The sequence below is a fragment of the Astatotilapia calliptera genome, chromosome 5 (genome assembly GCF_964374335.1).
Source record: "Astatotilapia calliptera chromosome 5, fAstCal68.1, whole genome shotgun sequence".
Classification (NCBI taxonomy): Eukaryota; Metazoa; Chordata; class Actinopteri; order Cichliformes; family Cichlidae; genus Astatotilapia; species Astatotilapia calliptera.
Genome location: NC_137426.1, coordinates 7,787,180 through 7,809,422, shown reverse-complemented (window position 1 = coordinate 7,809,422; position 22,243 = coordinate 7,787,180). Strand labels below are relative to the sequence as shown.

Genomic DNA, 22,243 nt, shown 5'->3' with positions numbered 1-22,243 from the left:
CCGGTGGGACATGCCTGGAACACCTCACCCAGGAGGCGCCCAGGGGGCATCCTTGTCAGATGCCCGAACCACCTCAGCTGGCTCCTTTCGATGTGGAGCAGCAGCTGCTGTACTCTGAGCCCCTCCCGGATGGCCGAACTTCTCACCCTATCTCTAAGGGAGAGGCCAGCCACCCTTCGGAGGAAGCTCATTTCTGCCGCTTGTATCCGCGATCTCGTTCTTTCGGTCACTACCCACAGCTCGTGGCCATAGGTGAGGGTAGGGACGTAGATCGACCGGTAAATTGAGAGCTTCGCTTTTACACTCAGCTCCCTCTTCACCACGACGGACCGGTGCAGCGTCCGCATTACTGCAGCTGCAGCCCCAATCCGTCTGTCGATCTCCGGCTCCCTTCTCCCATCACTCGCGAACAAGACCCCGAGATACTTGAACTCCTCCACTTGGGGCAGGAACTCATCCCCGACCCGGAGTGGGCACTCCACCCTTTTCCGGCTGAGAACCATGGCCTCAGATTTGGAGGTGCTGATCCTCATTCCCGCTGCTTCACACTCGGCTGCGAACCGCTCCAGTGCGAGCTGGAGGCCCTCACCCGATGAAGCCAACAGAACCACATCATCTGCAAAAATCAGAGATGAGATTCTGAGGCCACCAAAGCGAAAGCCCTCCGCCACTTGGCTGCGCCTAGAAATCCTGTCCATAAAAATTATGAACAGAACCGGAGACAAAGGGCAGCCCTGGCGGAGCCCATCACCCACCGGGAACGAGTCCGACTTATTGCCGGCAATGCGAACCAAGCTCTTGCAACGGTTGTATAGGGATCGAATGGCCCGTAGCAATGGGCCAGACACCCCATATTCCCGCAACACCTCCCACAGGACACCCCGAGGGACACGGTCGAATGCCTTCTCCAAGTCCACAAAACACATGTAGACTGGTTGGGCAAACTCCCATGCACCCTCAAGTATCCTGGAGAGGATAAAGAGCTGGTCCAGTGTTCCGCGACCAGGACGAAAACCGCATTGTTCTTCCTGTATCCGAGGTTCGACTAACGGACGAACTCTCCTTTCCAGCACCCTGGCATAGACTTTCCCAGGGAGGCTGAGGAGTGTGATCCCCCTGTAGTTGGAACACACCCTCCGGTCCCCTTTCTTGAAGATGGGGACCACCACCCCGGTCTGCCAGTCCACAGGTACTGCCCCTGATCTCCACGCAACATTGCAGAGGCGTGTCAACCAGAACAGCCCTACAACGTCCAGAGCCTTCAGGAACTCGGGGCGGACCTCATCAACACCAGGGGCTCTGCCACCAAGGAGTTGTTTAACTGCCTCAGTGACCTCACCCCCGGAAATTGGCGGGTCATTCCCCTCATCCCCAGACTCTGCTTCCTCCTCGGAAGACGTGTCAGTGGGATTAAGGAGGTCCTCGAAGTATTCCTTCCACCGCCTGACAATTTTCTCAGTCGACGTCAGCAGCGCTCCGCCAGCACTATACACAGTGCAGGTAGAGCACCGCTTTCCCCTCCTGAGACGTCTGACGGTTTGCCAGAATCTCTTCGAGGCAGCCCGAAAGTCTTTTTCCATGGCCTCTCCGAACTCCTCCCACACCCGAGTTTTTGCTTCAGCCACTGCCCGAGCCGCATTCCTCTTGGCCTGTCGATACCTGTCGGCTGCCTCCGGAGTCCCACAGGCTAACCAAGCCCGATAGGACTCCTTCAGCCTGGTGGCTCCCTTCACCTCTGGTGTCCACCATTTGGTTCGGGGATTACCACCACGGCAGGCACCAACCACCTTGCGGCCGCAGCTCAATGCAGCAGCTTCGGCAATGGAGACGCTGAACATGGTCCATTCGGACTCAATGTCCCCAGTCTCCCTCGGAATGCTGTTGAAGCTCTGCCGGAGGTGTGCGTTGAAGATCTCGCGGACTGGGGCCTCTGCTAGACGTTCCCAGCACACCCTCACTACGCGTTTAGGTGCACCAGGTCTGTCCAGCGTCTTCCCCCGCCACCTGATCCAACTCACCACCAGGTGGTGATCAGTTGACAGCTCAGCCCCTCTCTTTACCCGAGTGTCCAGAACATATGGTCGCAGGTCTGCTGATACGATTACAAAATCGATCATCGACCTACGGCCTAGAGCATCCTGGTGCCACGTGCACTTATGGACACTCTTATGTTCGAACAGGGTGTTCGTTATGGCCAAACTGTGATTAGCACAGAAGTCCAATAACAGAGCACCGCTCGGGTTCAGATCAGGGAGGCCGTTCCTCCCAATCACGCCCCTCCAGGTCTCGCTGTCGTTACCCACGTGAGCATTGAAGTCTCCCAGCAGGACAACAGAGTCTCCAGGTGGAGCACCCTCCAGCACCCCCCCCCCCCCAGGGACTCTGAGGAGGCTGGGTACTCTGAACTGCCACTCGGCGCATAAGCGCAGATGACAGTCAGGACCCGTTCCCCGACCCTAAGGTGCAGGGAACAAACCCTCTCGTCCACCGGGAAAAACCCCAACGTACCGGCAGCAAGCCGAGGGGATATTAGGATACCCACCCCAGCCCGCCGCCTCTCACCAGGGGCAACTCCAGACTGAGACAGAGTCCAGCCCCTCTCCAGGAGACTGGTTCCAGAGCCCAAGCCATGTGTAGAGGTGAGCCCGACTATATCTAGCCGGTACCTCTCAACCTCACGCACTAACTCCGGCTCCTTCCCCACCAGAGAGGTGACATTCCATGTCCCTATTGCCAGTCTTGGCAGCCGGGGGTCAGTCCGCCAGGGCCTCCGCTCCTGGCCGCCACCCGGCACACAATGCACCCAACCCCTATGGCGCCTCCTGCGGGTGGTGGGCCTGCGGGAGGATGGGCCCATGTCTCCTCTTCGGGCTGTGCCCGGCCGGGCCCCATGGACTAAGGCCCGGCCACCAGACGCTCGCCCTCGGGCACCCTCCCCGGGCCTGGCTCCAGGGCGGGGCCCCGGTAACCCTATCCCGGGCAGGGTAAACTGTTCCCTCGATGTCCTTTTCATAAGGGTCTTATGAATCGCTCTTTGTCTGGTCCCTCACCCAGGGCCAATTTGCCATGGGAGACCCTACCAGGGGGCAAAAGCCCCCAGACAACATAGCCCCTGGGATCCCAGGGGCAACTGTATTCCATCTGATTAAAATCTGACTGTGGAAGCCATTTGTAAACTCAGTCAGTAAACTCTGTCATAGTAAAGAAATCAGCTTTGTGACATGACATGTTATACTGTTAGAAGCAACCATCACAAGATACAGTGGTACACTGTGGTCACTGTGGGGTAGAAGCATGCAGTGAATCACAACCGACACCATGAACTGCTGATAAAATGCAGGATGGATCCATGCTTTCATGTTGTTTATGCCTAATTTAACCCTAGCTTTAAAAGCAGTAGAAATCAGGACTCAGTTTCCTGCTCTCAGCTGCCGGGAGTTACACCCAGTGTGGTCCTCTGGTGGTGTAGCCCATCTGTTTCAAGGTTCATTGGTGCAAGAGATGTTCCTCTGAATACCTCAGTTATAACGACTGGTTATTTGAGATACTGCTCTGTTCATATCAGCTTGAAACAGTCTGGCCATGCTCCTTTGACATCTGACATCAACAAGGCATTTTCTGCCAGAGAACAGCCACACACTGGATACTTTCTCTTTTTAGGACCAGTCTCTGTAAACCCTAGAGACGGTTATGTGGGAAAATTTCAGCAGCTCAGCAGTTTCTGAGAAACTCAAACCAGCCTGTCTGGCACCAGCAACCATACTATGTTTAAAGTCACTTAAACCATCTTTCTTCCCCATTTTGATGCTCAGTTTGATTGGCTCATTAGATGTTGCGGTAAGAACAGTTGAACAGATGTACCTAATAAAATAATGTATGTTACATAAACAATGGTCAGTACAGCGGTGGTTTTAATAACTGAAAAAAAAAAACCCCGCAAGTCTGAATATCAATAGCGCATGGTCATTATTATACTGATCATTAAAGACAGTAAAATTCTGATTTTAAAGTTTAATTTGATCACTTGGCTGTTCTCAAATATAAAAATTGGGAGATGTTGGATTACTGAACTATAATATGGTTTTATAGAAGCAGGGAGCATGAATCACTATGAAGGTTTTCGATGGTCCACGAGACCATCAATAACTCATCCATTTTATCTTAATTGCTTAGGCATAATTTATAGTCCTATAAAAGTTATAGTACAATCAATGAACTTTTATTGATCCCAACCTTATTAACTGTTAGAGCAGCAAAAATACATATGAGACCAGATAGGGTAATACATATGAACACTACTTATAAGAAGCATTAAAAAAATTTCAATGCATTTAAAATGTAAACTTAGATGAAGCTTAAATTTTAAACTTATTCTACTATTGTCCCAAATTTAAAATTAGGTTAAGTTTAAATTTTAATGACTAAATTTACTTAGTCTCCCAAAATCTGGAAAAATAAATCATTACAATTTATACATTTTTTGATTGCCATTTCCTTCAATTTTGCCCTAAACAAAATTGGAAAGGACAGATAGTTTGCTCATTTGTTTTCTCAGTTTTTATATCATGAATTCGTTCTGTGCCTCTTTCACTCACTTAGTCCCTGCTACTTAAAATATGGAGTGTAAGTAAGATTTATTTAGAGCTTTTTCAGTTATAAAGTCATAAAATGTTATACAATAAAACAAAGAAGACTAGAGAGGCAAAAATCATCATCTTTACTAACATCAAAACACAAACATAAAAGTGGAGTTATCCTCCCTTCATGATTTATGTTTCAGCTATTTCTCTTTTATATGGCACGGATGGCAAAACTTCCAAAATAAGGACACACCTGTTTAACTTTACTCATAGCTCCTCCTGATGCATTTCAGGAATTAAAATATCCTTCAGCCGAGATCAATTTCTGCTTCACCGCCACAGGACAGAGTGAAGAGGAGATGATGAGAAATGAGAAAGGCCATACCATTTTGGGATCATGCTCATGCAGACTCAGTGAGTGTTTTACTGATGATACAAACATCCTGATCATTCCTGTGGTATTTCATCGGCTATGGTCTGGGAAGTATTCAGGCTTTTCCAGGAGGCTCCAGTCAAATTAAAGCCAATGTAACAGAGCACATTATCCAATTGAAAGCGTCGAGTTTATTCAACGGTAAAGTGTGCCAAGAAATACCATTTTCTTCACTGTGTTAACATCAAACAGACGGGGCAATTTTATTCCACTCAGTCATCAGGCAGTGATGAGTCAACACAAATCCACATCTTTCCCGTATAGCCATGTGCCGCTGTTACCCATCTGCTTCAAGTCTCAATAAGTAGAGCGATGTGCAATGCCCCAGCGCACACTAATGTGTACAGTTGTGTCAGATGCATATTTATAGCCCACCTAGTAACTTGAACGGATGTCACGTTCACTTTTCACATCTGGCTGCATGTTATTTTTTAACAGGTCAGTAGCTGTAAATTTGTGTGTCACTGACCCAAATTCAGATCCTCAAAATAATTCACATTTGTTTTCTGTTAAAATGATCACAATCTTTTTGGATATGCTCAACTACACTGTTAAACAGAATTGACATTAACACGAATCCATTATTGTTAAGCACAATTACATTTTGCCATTTTCACAAAAATCTGCTGAAACAACGACCTTTATTCACTCATTAAACGCAGCATAAGCCAATCATTTATGTATTTTAATACATAAATTATAATTTTTAATTCATTAATTCATTATCAGTTAATAATTACTGTATTATTTTTTAATAACCAAAGCATTTGCATGTAATATGCATCTGCAGTTGTGGAATGTAATTTAAAAAAAGAAAATACTTAAAAATAATAATATTTCTAGAATATTTTAAACATCATATAAAAAGACGCTGAGCCATAAAGGAATAACATAATTATCTTGCAATTATCTTGCAACTTGAATTCAAAAGTGCCTTAACATTGTCACACCACATTAAAATTTAAATTCAATCACAAACAGCATTTCAATAACCATGTATTTTAATCTGCATATTAAGCAAATATCTCAAGCATCCCAATTATTTTCACTTTGTCTGACACATTAATTTTCCCTGATAAATGACTAAAGGGTCCATGAGACTTATTAGGCAAGTTAGTTTTCCCCTTTCAGAATGAAAGGTGTTTTCTCCATAGCATAGCATAGCAGCAACTCATTAGCACCGATGCTTCACAGCTAAAAGGCAGTGGGTTCAAATCTGCCTGTTTGTGTCTTTTCCCTTTACTGTGTAGGTACAAGAAAAAAACTCAAACAGTCCAAGGACATGATGTTAGGTTATTTGATTATTCTTAACTGGCTGTAAGTGTAAATGTGAGAGTGTGCAGTTGCCCGTGTTTGTGCATTAGACTTGTGAAAGACTGACGACCCATCCAGGGCGTGCTCTCTTTGTTGCTTAAATCACCTGTAATTCTGAACTGGATAAAAGGTTAAGAAAATGAATGGGCATTTCTTTATTAGCTGGCCCCCAGCCTCCTGTCATCTTGAAAAGGGGCCTTTGGGCAAAGCAAGTTGCTCCTATGATCACAAGTTCATTAAAGATTTACACTTATTTTATTCAAGTCATGGCAGACTTGTAGTCAAGACCGCCTAAACCAAGACAATACCAAGACCGAGTCAAGACCAAGACAACGTCGAGACGAGACTAAGACCGAGACCAAGACAAAAAAGTCTTTAAACTGCAGCCAGATGCTGCTTCATTTACGGGTGTCAGGCATATTAATGTTTTTGCAATGCACTCACAGCCCTCCTCACCGCTGTCTACTGTCTCACTCACTTACTGAGAGGACAGACGCACGCTCCACTTGACTGTCGCGTCTCTCACCCTCTCTGTTTTTCACATAATGATATTATCCTATATCCTCGCATGTGATTGGCTACAATCGGGAGGGATTGGAGCATAGCTGAGCCACTGTGTGAGAGCTGAGCAGCGAAAGGAAATTAAGTGAGGAGCCGGCTCTCGCTCAATGGGAGTCGGCTCTTCTGATTCACTACAAAGCACTCTCTAAGCACGGCTCTTAGAGCTGATGCTTTTGCGCATGACACATTATCGAATGTTACGTTGTGTGTCATGGATTTTGTTGACTCCAAATCTCCCAACCACTATGTCGATCTGAGACAGCAAGATAGAGACAGCGAGACCAAGACAAGACTGAGCGATCTGAGACCAAGACAAGACCAAGACCACGTAAAAATGGTCTCGAGACCGGTCTTGAGACATCCAACTCTAAGTCATGGCATGATGTTGTTTATGCTCAGTGTACCATTCACCTCAAAATCCCCTAGGCACATTTAGAGCTCAGAGTAATTTGACACCTATCACATTAAATGTCCATTGCTGTCAAGCCCAGCTTTAAGTAAAACTAACCAAACTTCTCAACCCTGTTTGCACTTGGACATAGGGCAGGGCAATATGGCCAAAAATATTCATCGCAATATCTATTTGAAAATTTGCGATAAGGATATAACTGACGATATAACTGACGCGAGACAAAATAAATAAATCCCTCAATGTATTTTCACTTAAACAAGCAGCTGTTTTTTTATGCAAATTCCTTGCTGACAGTTTAACCAAAAGGCATTTCCAGTGGAAATTGGCCAAGATATCCTGAGCATAACCATGTATAATATCCACAAAACTTAAAAAGAGGTTATACACACACACAATACGGTAATATTATGTTGAAGCACAGTACGTATCACTCCGCAAGGCTCCTGACTACAATAGCTGTAATGCTCCAACAATCCATCAAGCGGTGCGGGTTTGTAGCTTAAAGTCGTACTAAAACATTTTTTGACATAAAATGTACGACATAAAATTGGTTCGAGGTCAGTAAGCACAACCAGAATTCATACATAAGGAGCACCGGATTATAAGGGGCACTGTTGATTTTTCAGAAAATCAAAGGATTTTAAGAGCGACTTATTTTCCGAAAAACACACTAATAACCAAGGCCCACTTGCGTGCTCTACCAAAAATTGTGCTTTGGTGTGTATCTGACAGATGAAAGCCAAACCAGTTCCACACCACTGAAGTTGCACATTTTTACAAACCAATTCTGGTTCATCCGTTTCATTCAACGATCCGCGTTTGCCCTTCTCATTCTGCGTCACCACCATGCTTTTTCTGCCATGTGTGTATGAAAACAAAGGCACTGCGCATGTGCATTTTACCCATATTCTATCACGATATTTAATTTTCTTATCATTACCTAACATTATACCGGCATTACCGTGAACGGCATGATATGGCCCAGCCCTACTTGAACAAAGGACTGGTTGATTTATAGTTTTCGCTTTTACATGGATATACATTTATATACTACTCTTATATAGTATTGTTAAGTAGCTTGAAACTTTGAAAAGTTTATCCAATTCAACACAAGAGTAGGTACTATTGTTAAAATTCATAGCAGCAGTCTACTGCACATATAGACCTTTTAGAAACTGACCAATGTATCCTTTGGAAGCCAAAGTCCAATATTATGTTTTCAGGGAATTACTGACAATAGAAGAAAAATTGTGAATTAAACAGACCTTTTGCTTCTACAGGGAGTGCAGAATTATTAGGCAAATGAGTGTTTTGTCCACATCATCCTCTTCATGCATGTTGTCTTACTCCAAGCTGTATAGGCTCGAAAGCCTACTACCAATTAAGCATATTAGGTGATGCGCATCTCTGTAATGAGAAGGGGTGTGGTCTAATGACATCGACACCCTATATCAGGTGTGCATAATTATTAGGCAACGTCCTTTCCTTTGGTAAAATGGGTCAAAAGAAGGACTTGACAGGCTCAGAAAAGTCAAAAATAGTGAGATATCTTGCAGAGGGATGCAGCAGTCTCAAAATTGCAAAGCTTCTGAAGCGTGATCATCGAACAATCAAGCGTTTCATTCAAAATAGTCAACAGGGTCGCAAGAAGCGTGTGGAAAAACCAAGGCGCAAAATAACTGCCCATGAACTGAGAAAAGTCAAGCGTGCAGCTGCCAAGATGCCACTTGCCACCAGTTTGGTCATATTTCAGAGCTGCAACATCACTGGAGTGCCCAAAAGCACAAGGTGTGCAATACTCAGAGACGTGGCCAAGGTAAGAAAGGCTGAAAGACGACCACCACTGAACAAGACACACAAGCTGAAACGTCAAGACTGGGCCAAGAAATATCTCAAGACTGGTTTTTCTAAGGTTTTATGGACTGATGAAATGAGAGTGAGTCTTGATGGGCCAGATGGATGGGTCCGTGGCTGGATTGGTAAAGGGCAGAGAGCTCCAGTCCGACTCAGACGCCAGCAAGGTGGAGGTGGAGTACTGGTTTGGGCTGGTATCATCAAAGATGAGCTTGTGGGGCCTTTTCGGGATGAGGATGGAGTCAAGCTCAACTCCCAGTCCTACTGCCAGTTTCTGGAAGACACCTTCTTCAAGCAGTGGTACAGGAAGAAGTCTGCATCCTTCAAGAAAAACATGATTTTCATGCAGGACAATGCTCCATCACACGCGTCCAAGTACTCCACAGCGTGGCTGGCAAGAAAGGGTATAAAAGAAGAAAAACTAATGACATGGCCTCCTTGTTCACCTGATCTGAACCCCATTGAGAACCTGTGGTCCATCATCAAATGTGAGATTTACAAGGAGGGAAAACAGTACACCTCTCTGAACAGTGTCTGGGAGGCTGTGGCTGCTGCTGCACGCAATGTTGATGGTGAACAGATCAAAACACTGACAGGATCCATGGATGGCAGGCTTTTGAGTGTCCTTGCAAAGAAAGGTGGCTATATTGGTCGCTGATTTGTTTTTGTTTTGTTTTTGAATGTCAGAAATGTATATTTGTGAATGTGGAGATGTTATATTGGTTTCACTGGTAAAAATAAATAATTGAAATGGGTATATATTTGTTTTTTGTTAAGTTGCCTAATAATTATGCACAGTAATAGTCACCTGCACACACAGATATCCTCCTAAAATAGCTAAAACTAAAAACAAACTAAAAACTACTTCCAAAAACATTCAGCTTTGATATTAATGAGTTTTTTGGGTTCATTGAGAACATGGTTGTTGTTCAATAATAAAATTATTCCTCAAAAATACAACTTGCCTAATAATTCTGCACTCCCTGTATCTGGATTTTTGTTAGATTGTTTAAAACCAAATTTTAGCTAACTTAATTTGCTGTTTTTAAAACTTCTTTTCTGAAGGAGAAAACCTCAAACTGCAGGAGATTTCATATATCAAAAGTTAATTTCCATGAATAGAAATGTTATTTACTGTTATCTATTGTTGGTATGACAATGAAGTCAATGTTGTCTTCATTGGGAGGGTATTTATGTTTTCATGTTGTTTATGTCAAATTCTGACATTACCAAAACAGAATTTTATAACTTTATTGTCTAGTTTTAGTGAGCTTCCTGTTTCTAAAAGAGCTCATGCTGCTGTTACAGGGTCACAAGTTGAATTGACAGGTGGAGAAAAGCTCTTTTGAGATGCTGAACAGTTCCTGTGCTGCTGCAGATTCTGCACAGGAGCACGCCACAGTAATTTTGATTAACAACCCATTTACTTCTGTTTATATAAGCTGCTTACATTTCTGTCATTTTGCACACGTGCCATATCTTACTGTTTTTAACTTGCTCAACCATGATTTAAAGGCATAGCTTAAAATGAAAACACGTTTACAATTAAGTTTCGGGACACAGTGTTTTCTGGAATGAGCTCTTAAATATTTTCTCCTTGGCAGGTTTAATATTAGAACCCACGAGTACAGTAATATGGCAACAGGAACAAATGTTCTGCGTCTGGTTAGTGTGATGGATGATCAAGCTCAAATGCCTTTCATCACTGCACAAAAATGAATTGCGGCTGTCTGTACCAAATCAAATCAATAATAAAATGCAGTGATAAAATAGAGCGAGACGAGACAGTAAAACTGATGTTTTGATTTATCACAATGGCTTAGAGTGTCTAAATATTCTGTTATGCACTCATATACTGTACAAAATACCAAATTCCATAGTGATCTGGTTCTGACTTACTCGTAAATATTCATTCAAGTTTAAATGTTTGAGGCTATCTGTCTGAAGGTACAAGACTGTTTAAGTCTAGAAAATCTGTCAAAGCTCATGTGTCCAAGAATTCAGACAAATGTTATTGTGTTAACGTTAAACTAACACGCCATTTCCACCCCCTAGAATAATGTACATGATGGAGGTCTGCTTCTTGATTTCAATATGTTTCAGTATGTAACGATGTGGTGAGAGGGGAAAACACATTAATGTTCTCTTCCCTTATTTGTCTTGTAAAGAATGTGTTTACAGTGGGTTTACGAGCTGGCTAAGACAATTTCTCCACTTGTCTGTCAACAGGATTGAAGAGGCAGAGGTGTGCTGGATGGCAGCCACAGCCAGGCCTCATGGCAGGAGGTGCCCATAACACACAGAACTCTAATCACATCCTCTAGGAGCCACAAAGGTGGTACAGTTCACGTGCATACACTGAAAAGGTATATATATGTGTAAATGCAAACAAGTCTCGAAACAGATCAGTTTTTTTCATGTGTTTGTCTTGTTTTGTTGTAGATGTCTGTTGTAGATAATACATATGTAAAGCTAGCAACACTGTGCTTATTCAGCATGGCTGTGTTCACACTGCATCCTCAGTGTTTGTTTGTTTTTTGTTTTTTTCACATTATCCATTCAGTTCTGCTAATATCAGATTCCAGTGTAAACTGGTCACTGTCCTGAACTGACCTGCATGTGCCGAAAAACAATAACAAAGGCGTCACTCACATTTGCTCTTGCACAGAAGTAAATATGGAGACCAGTACAGCCAGTGTTTACATTTTCATTTAAACGTTGATGTGCAGAAAAAGCTGGAAAATATGTAGCCAGATGTCAAAGAGAGATTATGGTTTTTAGATTATTTTAATTACGGTTTGTGTGGTAGCAACAGCTGCTACTTCTAGACCTGAAGGTTTATAGTGCTGTCAAAAGTTTGTCCCATTTCTGTTTTTTCTTTTTTTGTGTGCATATGTGCCACACGTACATATTATAATATTAAACACATTTTAATATTAGACAATAACCAAAGTATAAAAAATAGAAGATATGAATGGGGTTAAATACGAAATCATCTGGAGGTATTAGATTAGGCATTTTACAATACTGGTGCACCGGTGGCGGTTTCTTTGTTTGTTTCACTCAGCTCTGAAATTTCTTTTTTAAGCTTATCAGCACTTATTTTCCTGTGTTATTCCCCCACTTCCAAAAATCTGAAACATTACAAAAAATTGACTCTGCTCAATTTCAATGTGCCAATAAGCCATGTCACACATTGGGTACATTTGAGCCATTAATGTGTTTACGAATGTCAAATTAGCCCTGACATGTCTGTATAATTTTGAATTTAAAAGAGAACATAGACACCGCATTGTTGCTGGTCTTTCACTTTTCTTGTTACTATAAGCAATGCTGCTCCTGGGAAGATATTGTTCTCATCTTAAGCTTTTTCCTTGCTAATTTAGTCTGTGTGATGTTTGCTATGCTATGCTATAAAGTGATCTTCCTCTGTCCCCTAAAGTAATCTAAATTGGCACTTAAAGGCAGAAAAGAAAAGAAAAAAGAGGTGTGGCATATCTTCACTGCCTTTGTCTGTTTATTTCCAACAATGATGCAGTAATGATTTTGTCATGTCAAAATGTTGCACCAGGTATCAATAACTTGAACTAGACAGACCTTAAAAACCTATAATATTTTAGTTCTAGCTCACATTATGTATTGTTGCACAGGCTATAGTTTTTCTTTTGATTTGTTTTGCCAACAATTTTAATCCACAAGTGCTCACCCTGCTACCTGAGGCAAACACAGCATATAATAAGCCTACCCAACAGAGCCTGCTATTGTAGCTATCACAGGTGTTGACATGCCTGTGATTCCTGTTGTATTAAATGAAGGACACAGCCTGTCAACTTAAAAAAGCCATTAAGCACAGATGTTCTGTTCTGTGTTTTGTGGTGAGTCATGACACGATGAAAAGAAAATGACATCAAACACGTCACATTAATGTCAATTATATATTTCCCTATGTGTCACGCCTACTCTGATGGGTAATTTTGTTTTTTTGGGTATGTTATTCTTTAATTTTCCACCATTTAATTCAGCACTGTTTCTGTCTAGTTTTCCTTTTTTTAATAAACAGTACTGTGTACATTTTTTTGGACAATTTAGATCAGGGGTGGGCAATTCCAGGCCTCGAGGGCCGGTGTCCTGCAGGTTTTAAATGGGTCCTTGATGCAACACAGCTGATTTAAATGACTAAATTACCTCTTCAACATGTCCTAAAGGCCTGGTAACGAACTAATCATTTGATTCAGGTGTGTTGACCCAGGGTGATATGTAAAACCTGCAGGAGGAGACACAAATCCAGCCTCTGGGAGTCACAAGCTAATGCTAGTCCCAAGTCCACACAAATAGAAATGTCAGGAAGAGCATCCGGCACAAAGTCTGTCCCAAATAAACGTGTATCTATCCACTGTGGTGATCTCTTGGGAATTAAAGAAGCAGACAGTACAAAATATGGGACTTATAATCTCTCCAACTAGTCCTTCAACCCAAGTCAAATAACCCGTATCCACGGATTAGTCTTACTGAAAGGGGCAAATAAAGCAAGTATTTTTCACATCAGTTAAGTTTCATTTCAGCTCACAAACCTTGAAAGAAGAGTATCAGGTTTACAACAATAAAACCAGGTTGTTGAGTGGTCATACTCTAGAACAGTATTTCCCACACACATATTTCACATTAGAAAAATCACACGGCACATCACCAAACAAAATGATAATTTAGTAAGGATGGTGCAGGAATTTCCTCTTATTTTCTTAGTCTTAATCACAAGTATCCATAAAGGTTTCCTCTTTCCTCATTGATCACTGGACCTGGTAGCTTGTGACTCCCAGAGGCTGGATTTGAGTCTCCTCCCAGTATACCTTTTTTGCTTTATTCTGACCACTACTCACACTAGCACCTTCATCTGGGTTGGAATTTTCTCCAGGACCCAGGTCAGACTGACTACTTTTTCTTTTCAAATATTTACCTTTTGCAACTCCATGCTGAGTTATCTCACTTGCAACATGACTAAGTAATTTTTTATTCGTCTTCTTCGGTTATAAAGGCAGTTGGTAACCCATTAAATTGGAGCAAGAAGTTGTACTGTCCTCTGGTGGAAGAGAATATAATTGTTCTTCCCGTTACTCACACCGGTCGCTTGGTGTACCAGTCAGGTGAAACCAAATAATCTTCCACAGCACACCTGATCATTTCTCACGGCACACCTATGTGCCATAAGAATGGTTGGAAAACACTGCTTTTAGGAGACACTGAATGAGGGTTTGACCAAGGACATGAACTGCAGTAAACAAACAACAGTCTTCTATATTAAAGTCTGGCATTTTATTGACCCATTCACCCATTCCTGCAACTCAACCTTAACCGTCATTCATTCAGCTCTGTGCACCACATCATCTGACTTTCTCACTTCATAACTGCCGCAGCCACTAAAGTGCACTGCTATCACTAGGAAAAATACAAGAAAATACGAGTGTTGTAGTGGTCTTAAATAGCTCAGAATTAAGAATAAAAACCTCTAAGACCTTCATGGATAGGAAATTCCTGGGCTATCCTTACTCACCATTGCTTAATATCCACAATTCACATGTTATCAATTTAAAAAATCTATCACATCCTGTGTGAAATAAAAGAGAGGGAATACAACAGTGTGCGTGACTCATAGCCATAGCCTGCTGCAGTGATCACTGGGACAATAAATGGTGTACACATGAAGTAACTCCAGAGAATGTCTTCAGGCAGCCACAGATTGTTAAGAGAGTTCACTGTCATCTTGTGAATGTAATTGAGTTAGTAATTTTTTTATATTATTGCTAAATTAGATATGAAACATTGTACTGCTTTCTGTTTACATGTATAAATCAGCTCAAGGACTCTGCAGCCTTGGCAGCAGCTGCCTAATCAGGATTTGCAGACTCCACCCTTAGCAATGCCAAACACAGACTTTTAATAAATAGTGCATGTAAAAACTGTTAACGGTAAGTCATCAAACTTAATGTCAGGAAAGATGTTTGGGGTTTCTTCTGCTTTAAACAAGAGCTCCAGCATGCACGTACATAAAGGGAATCTCACAGTTCAACATGTTGAGGATTGAATAAGTGCATGTGGAGATTAATACTACATTGTAAAAAAAAAAAAAATTAAAATTCACTATTTTTATCTAGGTAAGCAAAAGAACATTCACATAATTTTAAAACTGCAAAATTATACATGTTAATTGCATACAATACAAAATAATTGGTGATCAATTACATTCTACACCTCCCCACAACTCTAAAGAACATTATAGCATTTTTCATTGTTTTCGTTTTCAAACCTCCACCTGTCACGGCTTCAGGAAGCCCATAAACAGTGATATAATACGTATGGTGAGCACAACAAAAACGCGTTAACTGCTAAAGAACCACCTAGTTCCCTCAGGAGTTACTGGATACCGAAAAGAAAACAAAAGAAAGGGAATATCACTTGGAAGCATCCTATACATATTAATGTTGATGTTACTACATGTCTGCTGAAGAAGCTCTATGTTTCATATGTAATGTTTCATATCCGCTGTAACATCTATGTGTTTTCCGTTCTTATTGACACCCTCAGGTCGTGTGCCCATGAGGTCGTCCATGCTGGTCCTGTTCCTCTTCTTAAGTGCCCAGGCTGTGGCCGCAACCAGAGGGGACTTGTACACCACCACCACAGCGGCACAGGAAAACACTCCAAGTGACAACCCAGACTCTATCCCGGTTGTTGATCCCAAACTCTTCACCAAGCGCCACTACCTCTCACCCAGAGTGCTTTTTAGCTCTCAGCCCCCTGATGCAGAGCCATCGGGGTCACAGAGTGCTGGCAGAAGGACCCGAAGGCAAGCAGGGCAGCCTCAACACCGCGGGATGTACTCAGTATGTGAGAGTATTAGTGTCTGGGTGGTCAACAAGACCAAAGCCACGGACACCTTAGGCAGAGAGGTGACAGTCCTCCCAGACGTGAAAATCAACAATGTCAACATGAAGCAGTACTTCTTCGAGACGACATGTCATAGCCCTCGATCAGGCAGCTCAGGCTGTTTAGGAATTGATGCGAGACACTGGAACTCCTACTGTACTAATTCACACACTTTTGTGCGAGCGCTGACTTCATTCCAGAACCTGGTGGCGTGGAGACACATACGCATTAACGTGGCCTGTGTGTGCGTGCTCAGCCGCAAGTCCTGGCGGCAATGAAGACTTACGACACGCACACACAGATTCACAAAGCCAAATGCATTACATACACAGACAAGCAAACAGGCAGGCAGAAGTGACTTTTTTTTTCACATAATTTATCACCAAAAACTTCTCAACCTCTGCACAAAGTAAATTATTAGTATATGTCAAAGTATCAAGACTGCATGTATGTACACCAGACCTGGGTCAAAGAGTATCTGCAGCTGGTTTTGTGTTTTGGTTGTTTGCTTTGGGTTTTTTTTTTTTTTTTAACTGTTTGAAGTACCACGCTACAGGGGGTGTAGCTGTGCCGGTATCTATTTTAGCTGTGGTTTATATCAGACTCAGCTTATGGAAATTCAATACGCAGCTACGTGCTCAGTTTGACAAGTGTGCGTGCTCTGGATTTATCATAACTTTTAAGCATTACACTGAAAAATATTCTAAAATACAGACAGGAAATATTTTTATGTACATATACACATATTGCATACATTCATGGGTTATGTTTGCTATACTAAGTGCACAACTGTTTCCTCTGTGGCTCATTCCAACCATTTCCTCTCTGTTTTCAGCATTGCTGTATCTGATGTTTCAAGCACAAACATGTGCATCTTTTAAATGCCAAAGGCTTGGAATTAATTTGTTGGTGTAAAAATTCTCCAGATTATAAAATTATATTCTATTATACACTTCTTGTGTTTGGTGTATCCAACCAGTAATGTAAAAGTGGCAACGCCATGCTCCAAATGAGTGAATTTATTGAATTTTTGTAGCATCATTTTCCAAGCGTTGCATAGTCCCGAAAAAGTCATCTCATAAGCGCATAAATTTTCCAAAGGAGAAAACAGCGAGAAGGGAGGTCTGATGTGCATACTACCTGACTATACACCTAAATAGTCCACAAAAATAAACTAAACATGGAAACAAACTAATTAAAACATTAGGAAAAAGTAGTAGCTTAGTGTAATAAAACATGGCCTCAATAGCATTTCCCCCCTCTTACTCTATGGAAACTTTTTAGCTCCATACATTTACAAAGGTAAATAGGAGGCATAATAAATATTTATCATCCAGGAGCAACAATCAAATGCCAGGATGCCATAATGACAGGAAATGGAAACAAAGACCAAACCAAACTGCAGACGGGAGGTAAATTTGCTGATGCAGTGCAATTCAAATGGAGAACATTATAGTGTATAAGAAAGCATGAAAGATTAATTCTGGTTCATTGCGTTAAGGCAGAGCATACAGGTACAAGCGGATGATCTTTTGCTTTTATACTTTACTTTCAAATTATCACTTATACCACATCTACAAATACAGACCTAAAATGCAGCAGAACCACAGCTAAATGGCACCTTTACATGATGAATGATGATTATAAGATCTGCTCCAAACATCCATATGTCATTCAGACTCTGAAAATGGTAATTAAGGAAACTGGTTTCAGCTGTCTGACTTTCCTTGATTACTAACTGCTCAACAAAGAATTTAGAAATACCTCTAAAACAATATGCTGTGTGTGTCTGATCATTTGTAGTCTAGTATCGCTTTTGATAAATACAAATATTGCTCATATAATTCTCTTTTATTTTGATGCAGATGAAATTGCTATCTTAGTGCTTAAGGCCTGAACTGAACTTGTAATGCTGCAGTAGTTTATATATAGCTGTTATGAACAGATCTCCCAACCCAAACTCCTCTAATGTAACTGCGCTATGACATTAGTTTGACACTTGAAGATATTAAAAGTAGAAATATGTCCTTTACTTATACGTTGATTTTTTATTATGTTGGACAGCTATTCGGTAATTGCAGAAGGTTTCATTCACTGCTGTTTAGTTAATGCCTGCTGGGTTTAGACTAAATCACAGGAACATTTTAAAGCTGCAGCTTTTACAGACACAGACCTTGGGTTTAAAAGACCATGTGATTTGGTTCCAGAAAGCACAGGCTTAAACCTGCCTTAACCTTAAACTGCAGCTCAGCTTATGACAGAGTAGCAGCCTCTAGGACTTTTGGCACAACAACACAGTCAAGCTTCTTTTCTGCCAGTCATTATACTGTCATGCAGCCCATTTACTGAAGAAGACTAAATCAATCCACAACTTTGCAAATACAATTTGACCCAGGCCTGATAAAACCAAAAGTGTTTTTTTAATAAATGTTGTTGTTGATATTGTTATTTATTAAACATTTACAAACATGCACTGTGTGCTTTCTGTAGTGTTCTGGGAAGCTTGCTGCTTCCTTCAGCAAAAAGGAAAGCCCTGACAGAAGTGAAAAAAAGAGAATTCCCATATGGCTTCGTTTTACCGCCATTCTTTTTTTTTTTTTTGGCTTTGCTTTGTGTTTTTCTCTTGCTATCATTCTACAGTGCATATGAAACAAAACTGAAAAGACAAACACAGGGCAAAAATGATTGATAATACAATACCTTTCCAGTGATATTTCAGTGCTCTCAGCGAACACAAAATTATTCTCCAGGCAGTATCGATTGGGATTTTTGTAGGCTTGCAGCCTAATTTTGTGTCCCATCGGGTATTTGAGGTGTCTGATATGATTGAGCGAATATGGAACTAATGTAGAAATGCAAACAAAAATCAGATGAGGTTGTATTCCTGGAAACATTGAGTTTTAAGATAAAGCAACAGGGCTCAGCTGCTAAAAAGAATGCAACACTTCCCCCTAGAGGTCAAGACGGAAACATGAAATTTTTCCTAAAAATAATACTTTCACAAATAAAAACGTGACTCCTAACATGTTGGATTTGACAGATATTAGACTCCGCTCAGGCAATAAATTGTAGCTAGTTCCCCACGTTTCATACACTACCTCCACAAACTAAAAGCAGCACTGATGCTCACTTAAATGAACAAAATAGGACAAATATTAATTTGATTTTGTTATAGATCGTTTTTCCATGGTTTCTAAGAAAATAGTTGTTTGTTTGTTTTTATAATCGCGTTATAAAAAGCCTTACGTTACCACATGCCAGACGTCAGTGTGCATGTCCATGCGCATGCCTCGTGTTTAGTTCAGGGCCCATGCGAAGCCCTCGGAAAAAGTAGCGCTTCTTTGTTTTGAACATGTTTATTTCATTTTATTGAGCAACGCGAAATTGACGGGAGTCCCCAAGCTGCTGTCCTGTGGCAAGTGGAGAAGAGTCAATATGGCTGAAATGAAATGGAAAAATACTGTGTATGTGTAACTAAAATGTATGAAATAAAATAAAAAAAACCATTCAGTAAAAAATTACACCCACATCTTCCAGAAGGTGTAATTTAATTAGATGGTTTGACCTACTGTTACTTAATACATTCATAACGTTTTTTGTCTTAAAATTAGTCCTGAATACAAGAAAATAATGCTGTTGTTATTATTGAGCCTTTTATTTTTGTTATTGGTTATTTCCGGATATCGTTTTTAGGATGGATTAAGTTATGAATGTACTAACAAGGTACCTGAGCTTACATAATTTCATAGATATAATTTTGTGTCACGCAGTATGACGCAGTAATCCTACCTTGCAAAGATACTGAAATTTGTTTGAAAGGTCCAGTAAAAGTAAAGGCTGAATAAAATTTAAAATGCATAAATTGTTCATATCAACTAATAGATTTATAATTTAAGATCCATTCAAAGTGAGCATTGTGGCAAGGATAAAGATAACTGCATAAAGACCGAAACAAAGTGGCCTCTTTCATAAGTAGTGTCTGCAAACCACAGCTGAGAGACTTGATATTTCGAGCTCTGTCCACTGGATGGAGACAATGAAACGCATAGACGTTTTTCTGTTGCGTACAGGTTTTCTCTTACTCTAGCGGTGCACATTAGGGGTATGGAAATGTACTTAAATATTTTGAGTGACATTGTTTATATGCATTGCAAAGGAACTAAAGATAACTGTATTTTGCTATTTTCGTCAGTTATTTGTTCTAACTAAAGTTGTCTTTTGAAACAGTAATTGGCCATTTTTCTAATTAGAGGTTTAGCACGGCCTGTTCAAAGAAAAAATATAAAGTGAGATTTGACTGCACTTCACCTCTGGTGTCTCTTGGCTCATAGGATGACTCATACTTGCACCGTATGGAGATCAGGTTACATTTTTGCACCTCATTTACATATCAAGAACAGTAGAAGAGGGTGAGGAGGTAAGGACAGTGTGTCGGTGGAGGGATAATGGGATTATGGCTCCATTATACCCTGAGGATATCGTTTCAGTTTGGATGCACTTCCGCAGTGATAATTACAGTCCTGAATTCATGACAGGATTGGGTAACCGAACTGATATCGGGTTAACACCCATCCAGTCCAATGATCTTATTCTGGGTCACATGGAAACTATTAATCATTTGTAATTCAAGTGTGTACAATGCCATCTGTTTATCTCTATAAAAAAAAGGAGAACTGCTGTCATTGTCATACTTTTTTCCTTGTGTTTGTTGAGTCCTGTTTGATTTCTTTTTTTTTTTTTTTGAGAGAGCGAGAAAGAAAATAGAGGTGGTAGGCAGTGATGTGATGTGTCTCATGATCCACCCATGCTGATTCTCACTGATACTCTGGCAGACATACAGGGAGGGTCGCTGTTTCCCTCCCACATCACTGCAGCAAACAAAGGCACTACAAACAAGAGAAGCTTGCATGTCACAAAGCGTGTGACCCCGAGATGACCTCCCTCCGTCCTGCAAAGAAGGCACAGAAGAGCACTGGCAAATCTCCATACATACTCTTCATTCACAGGAATCAGCTTGCATTATTATTAATATGATATATTATATTAATAAAGTCTTCATGTTTTAAGCACTGACTTATGAAAGATGTTCACTCTAACTTTGTTTTTAGGCAATGTTCATTTAGACTCATTCTATTTAAGGGTGAATGAGACAGCATCAACTAAGGTGTCTTAGTATGTGTCATAAGAAGAGCTTCATTGTGCTTTGGTGTTGATTCTCTAAGCCCCACATCTGGCTGGATTATTCCAAATTATATTCCTTCATTTTAGGTGTGTTGAAGATGTTAGTGGAAAACTCTGTCCAGTGTGCTGCTACAAAATCTCTGCTTTTAACAACAACAACAACAACAACAACAACAACAACAACAACAACAACAACAACAACAACAACAACAACAACAACAACAACAACAACAACAACAACAACTCAACTTTTACTTATAGTAAATGTAACATAGCCTTTTAAATAAAGTTACAGCCTGTGGTTAAATTATAGGAGGACATGGGAGTAGATATTTGTATGTAGGATGTACATCCATATGCACCTTTACTAAGAATAAACAAAATTAAGAGTCTAAGATTGAAGACAGGGACTAAGATTTTACATTTTAGCTGATAAAATATTAAAACTATTTTCTTTCTTAAAATTCTGTCTATAATACACATATAACAATGATGCAGAACTAAAAAAAAATGTTTAATTGTGTTTTTTTGTTGCTTTGTTTTGTCAAAGCCACAGGGAGCCACTGGAGATTAGTAAAAGATATGTATGTCACTTCGAAGCTGAAGGTTTTCAATCACTCGTCCAGGCCAAGAGAGCGGTCCTAAAGTCTCACATAATGATCCCGACAGCATAACTACATCCTCTGTAGGGGTCAAGCATTTAAACCCATCTGTATTTTAGTACATTAACTTTATCTCAGGCCAAAAGAAATTTGTCTTTTGTCACACTAATTCTGAGATCATGTACAGACTATATAACATATTTGATGTTTATTATGTTAGTTTAACATGAGGCTCAATGTCATTACTTTTGCATGTGTTTAGCCAAAGTACAATAAAAACATGTCAATGCTGCTGCTGCTGATCATTTTGGTTATTGGTATGTTGTTGTAAATTAACAAAAAAAACAACACTTAGACACATAAGCAAAGATTTAAAATGTATTAT

The 22,243-nt window shown here is 40.9% G+C and overlaps 1 protein-coding gene across 3 annotated transcripts in view; it reads left to right on the top strand.

The window, feature by feature from the left end:
• The window catches only part of ngfb (nerve growth factor b (beta polypeptide)), a 30,839-nt gene extending 12,293 nt beyond the window's left edge, over positions 1 to 18,546 (top strand). For 2 of the 3 annotated variants that reach the window (XM_080301137.1, XM_080301136.1), the window contains 2 exons: positions 11,384 to 11,520; positions 15,734 to 18,546. In XM_080301137.1, coding sequence (XP_080157263.1) covers positions 15,745 to 16,353 — 609 coding nt within the window. In that variant the 5' untranslated portion in view covers positions 11,384 to 11,520; positions 15,734 to 15,744 and the 3' untranslated portion in view covers positions 16,354 to 18,546. Of the gene's footprint in view, positions 1 to 11,383; positions 11,521 to 12,875; positions 14,074 to 15,733 lie in introns of those variants that run through there. The other variant, XM_026166978.2, reaches the window with a different exon arrangement.
• The last annotated feature ends 3,697 nt before the right edge of the window (positions 18,547 to 22,243 follow it).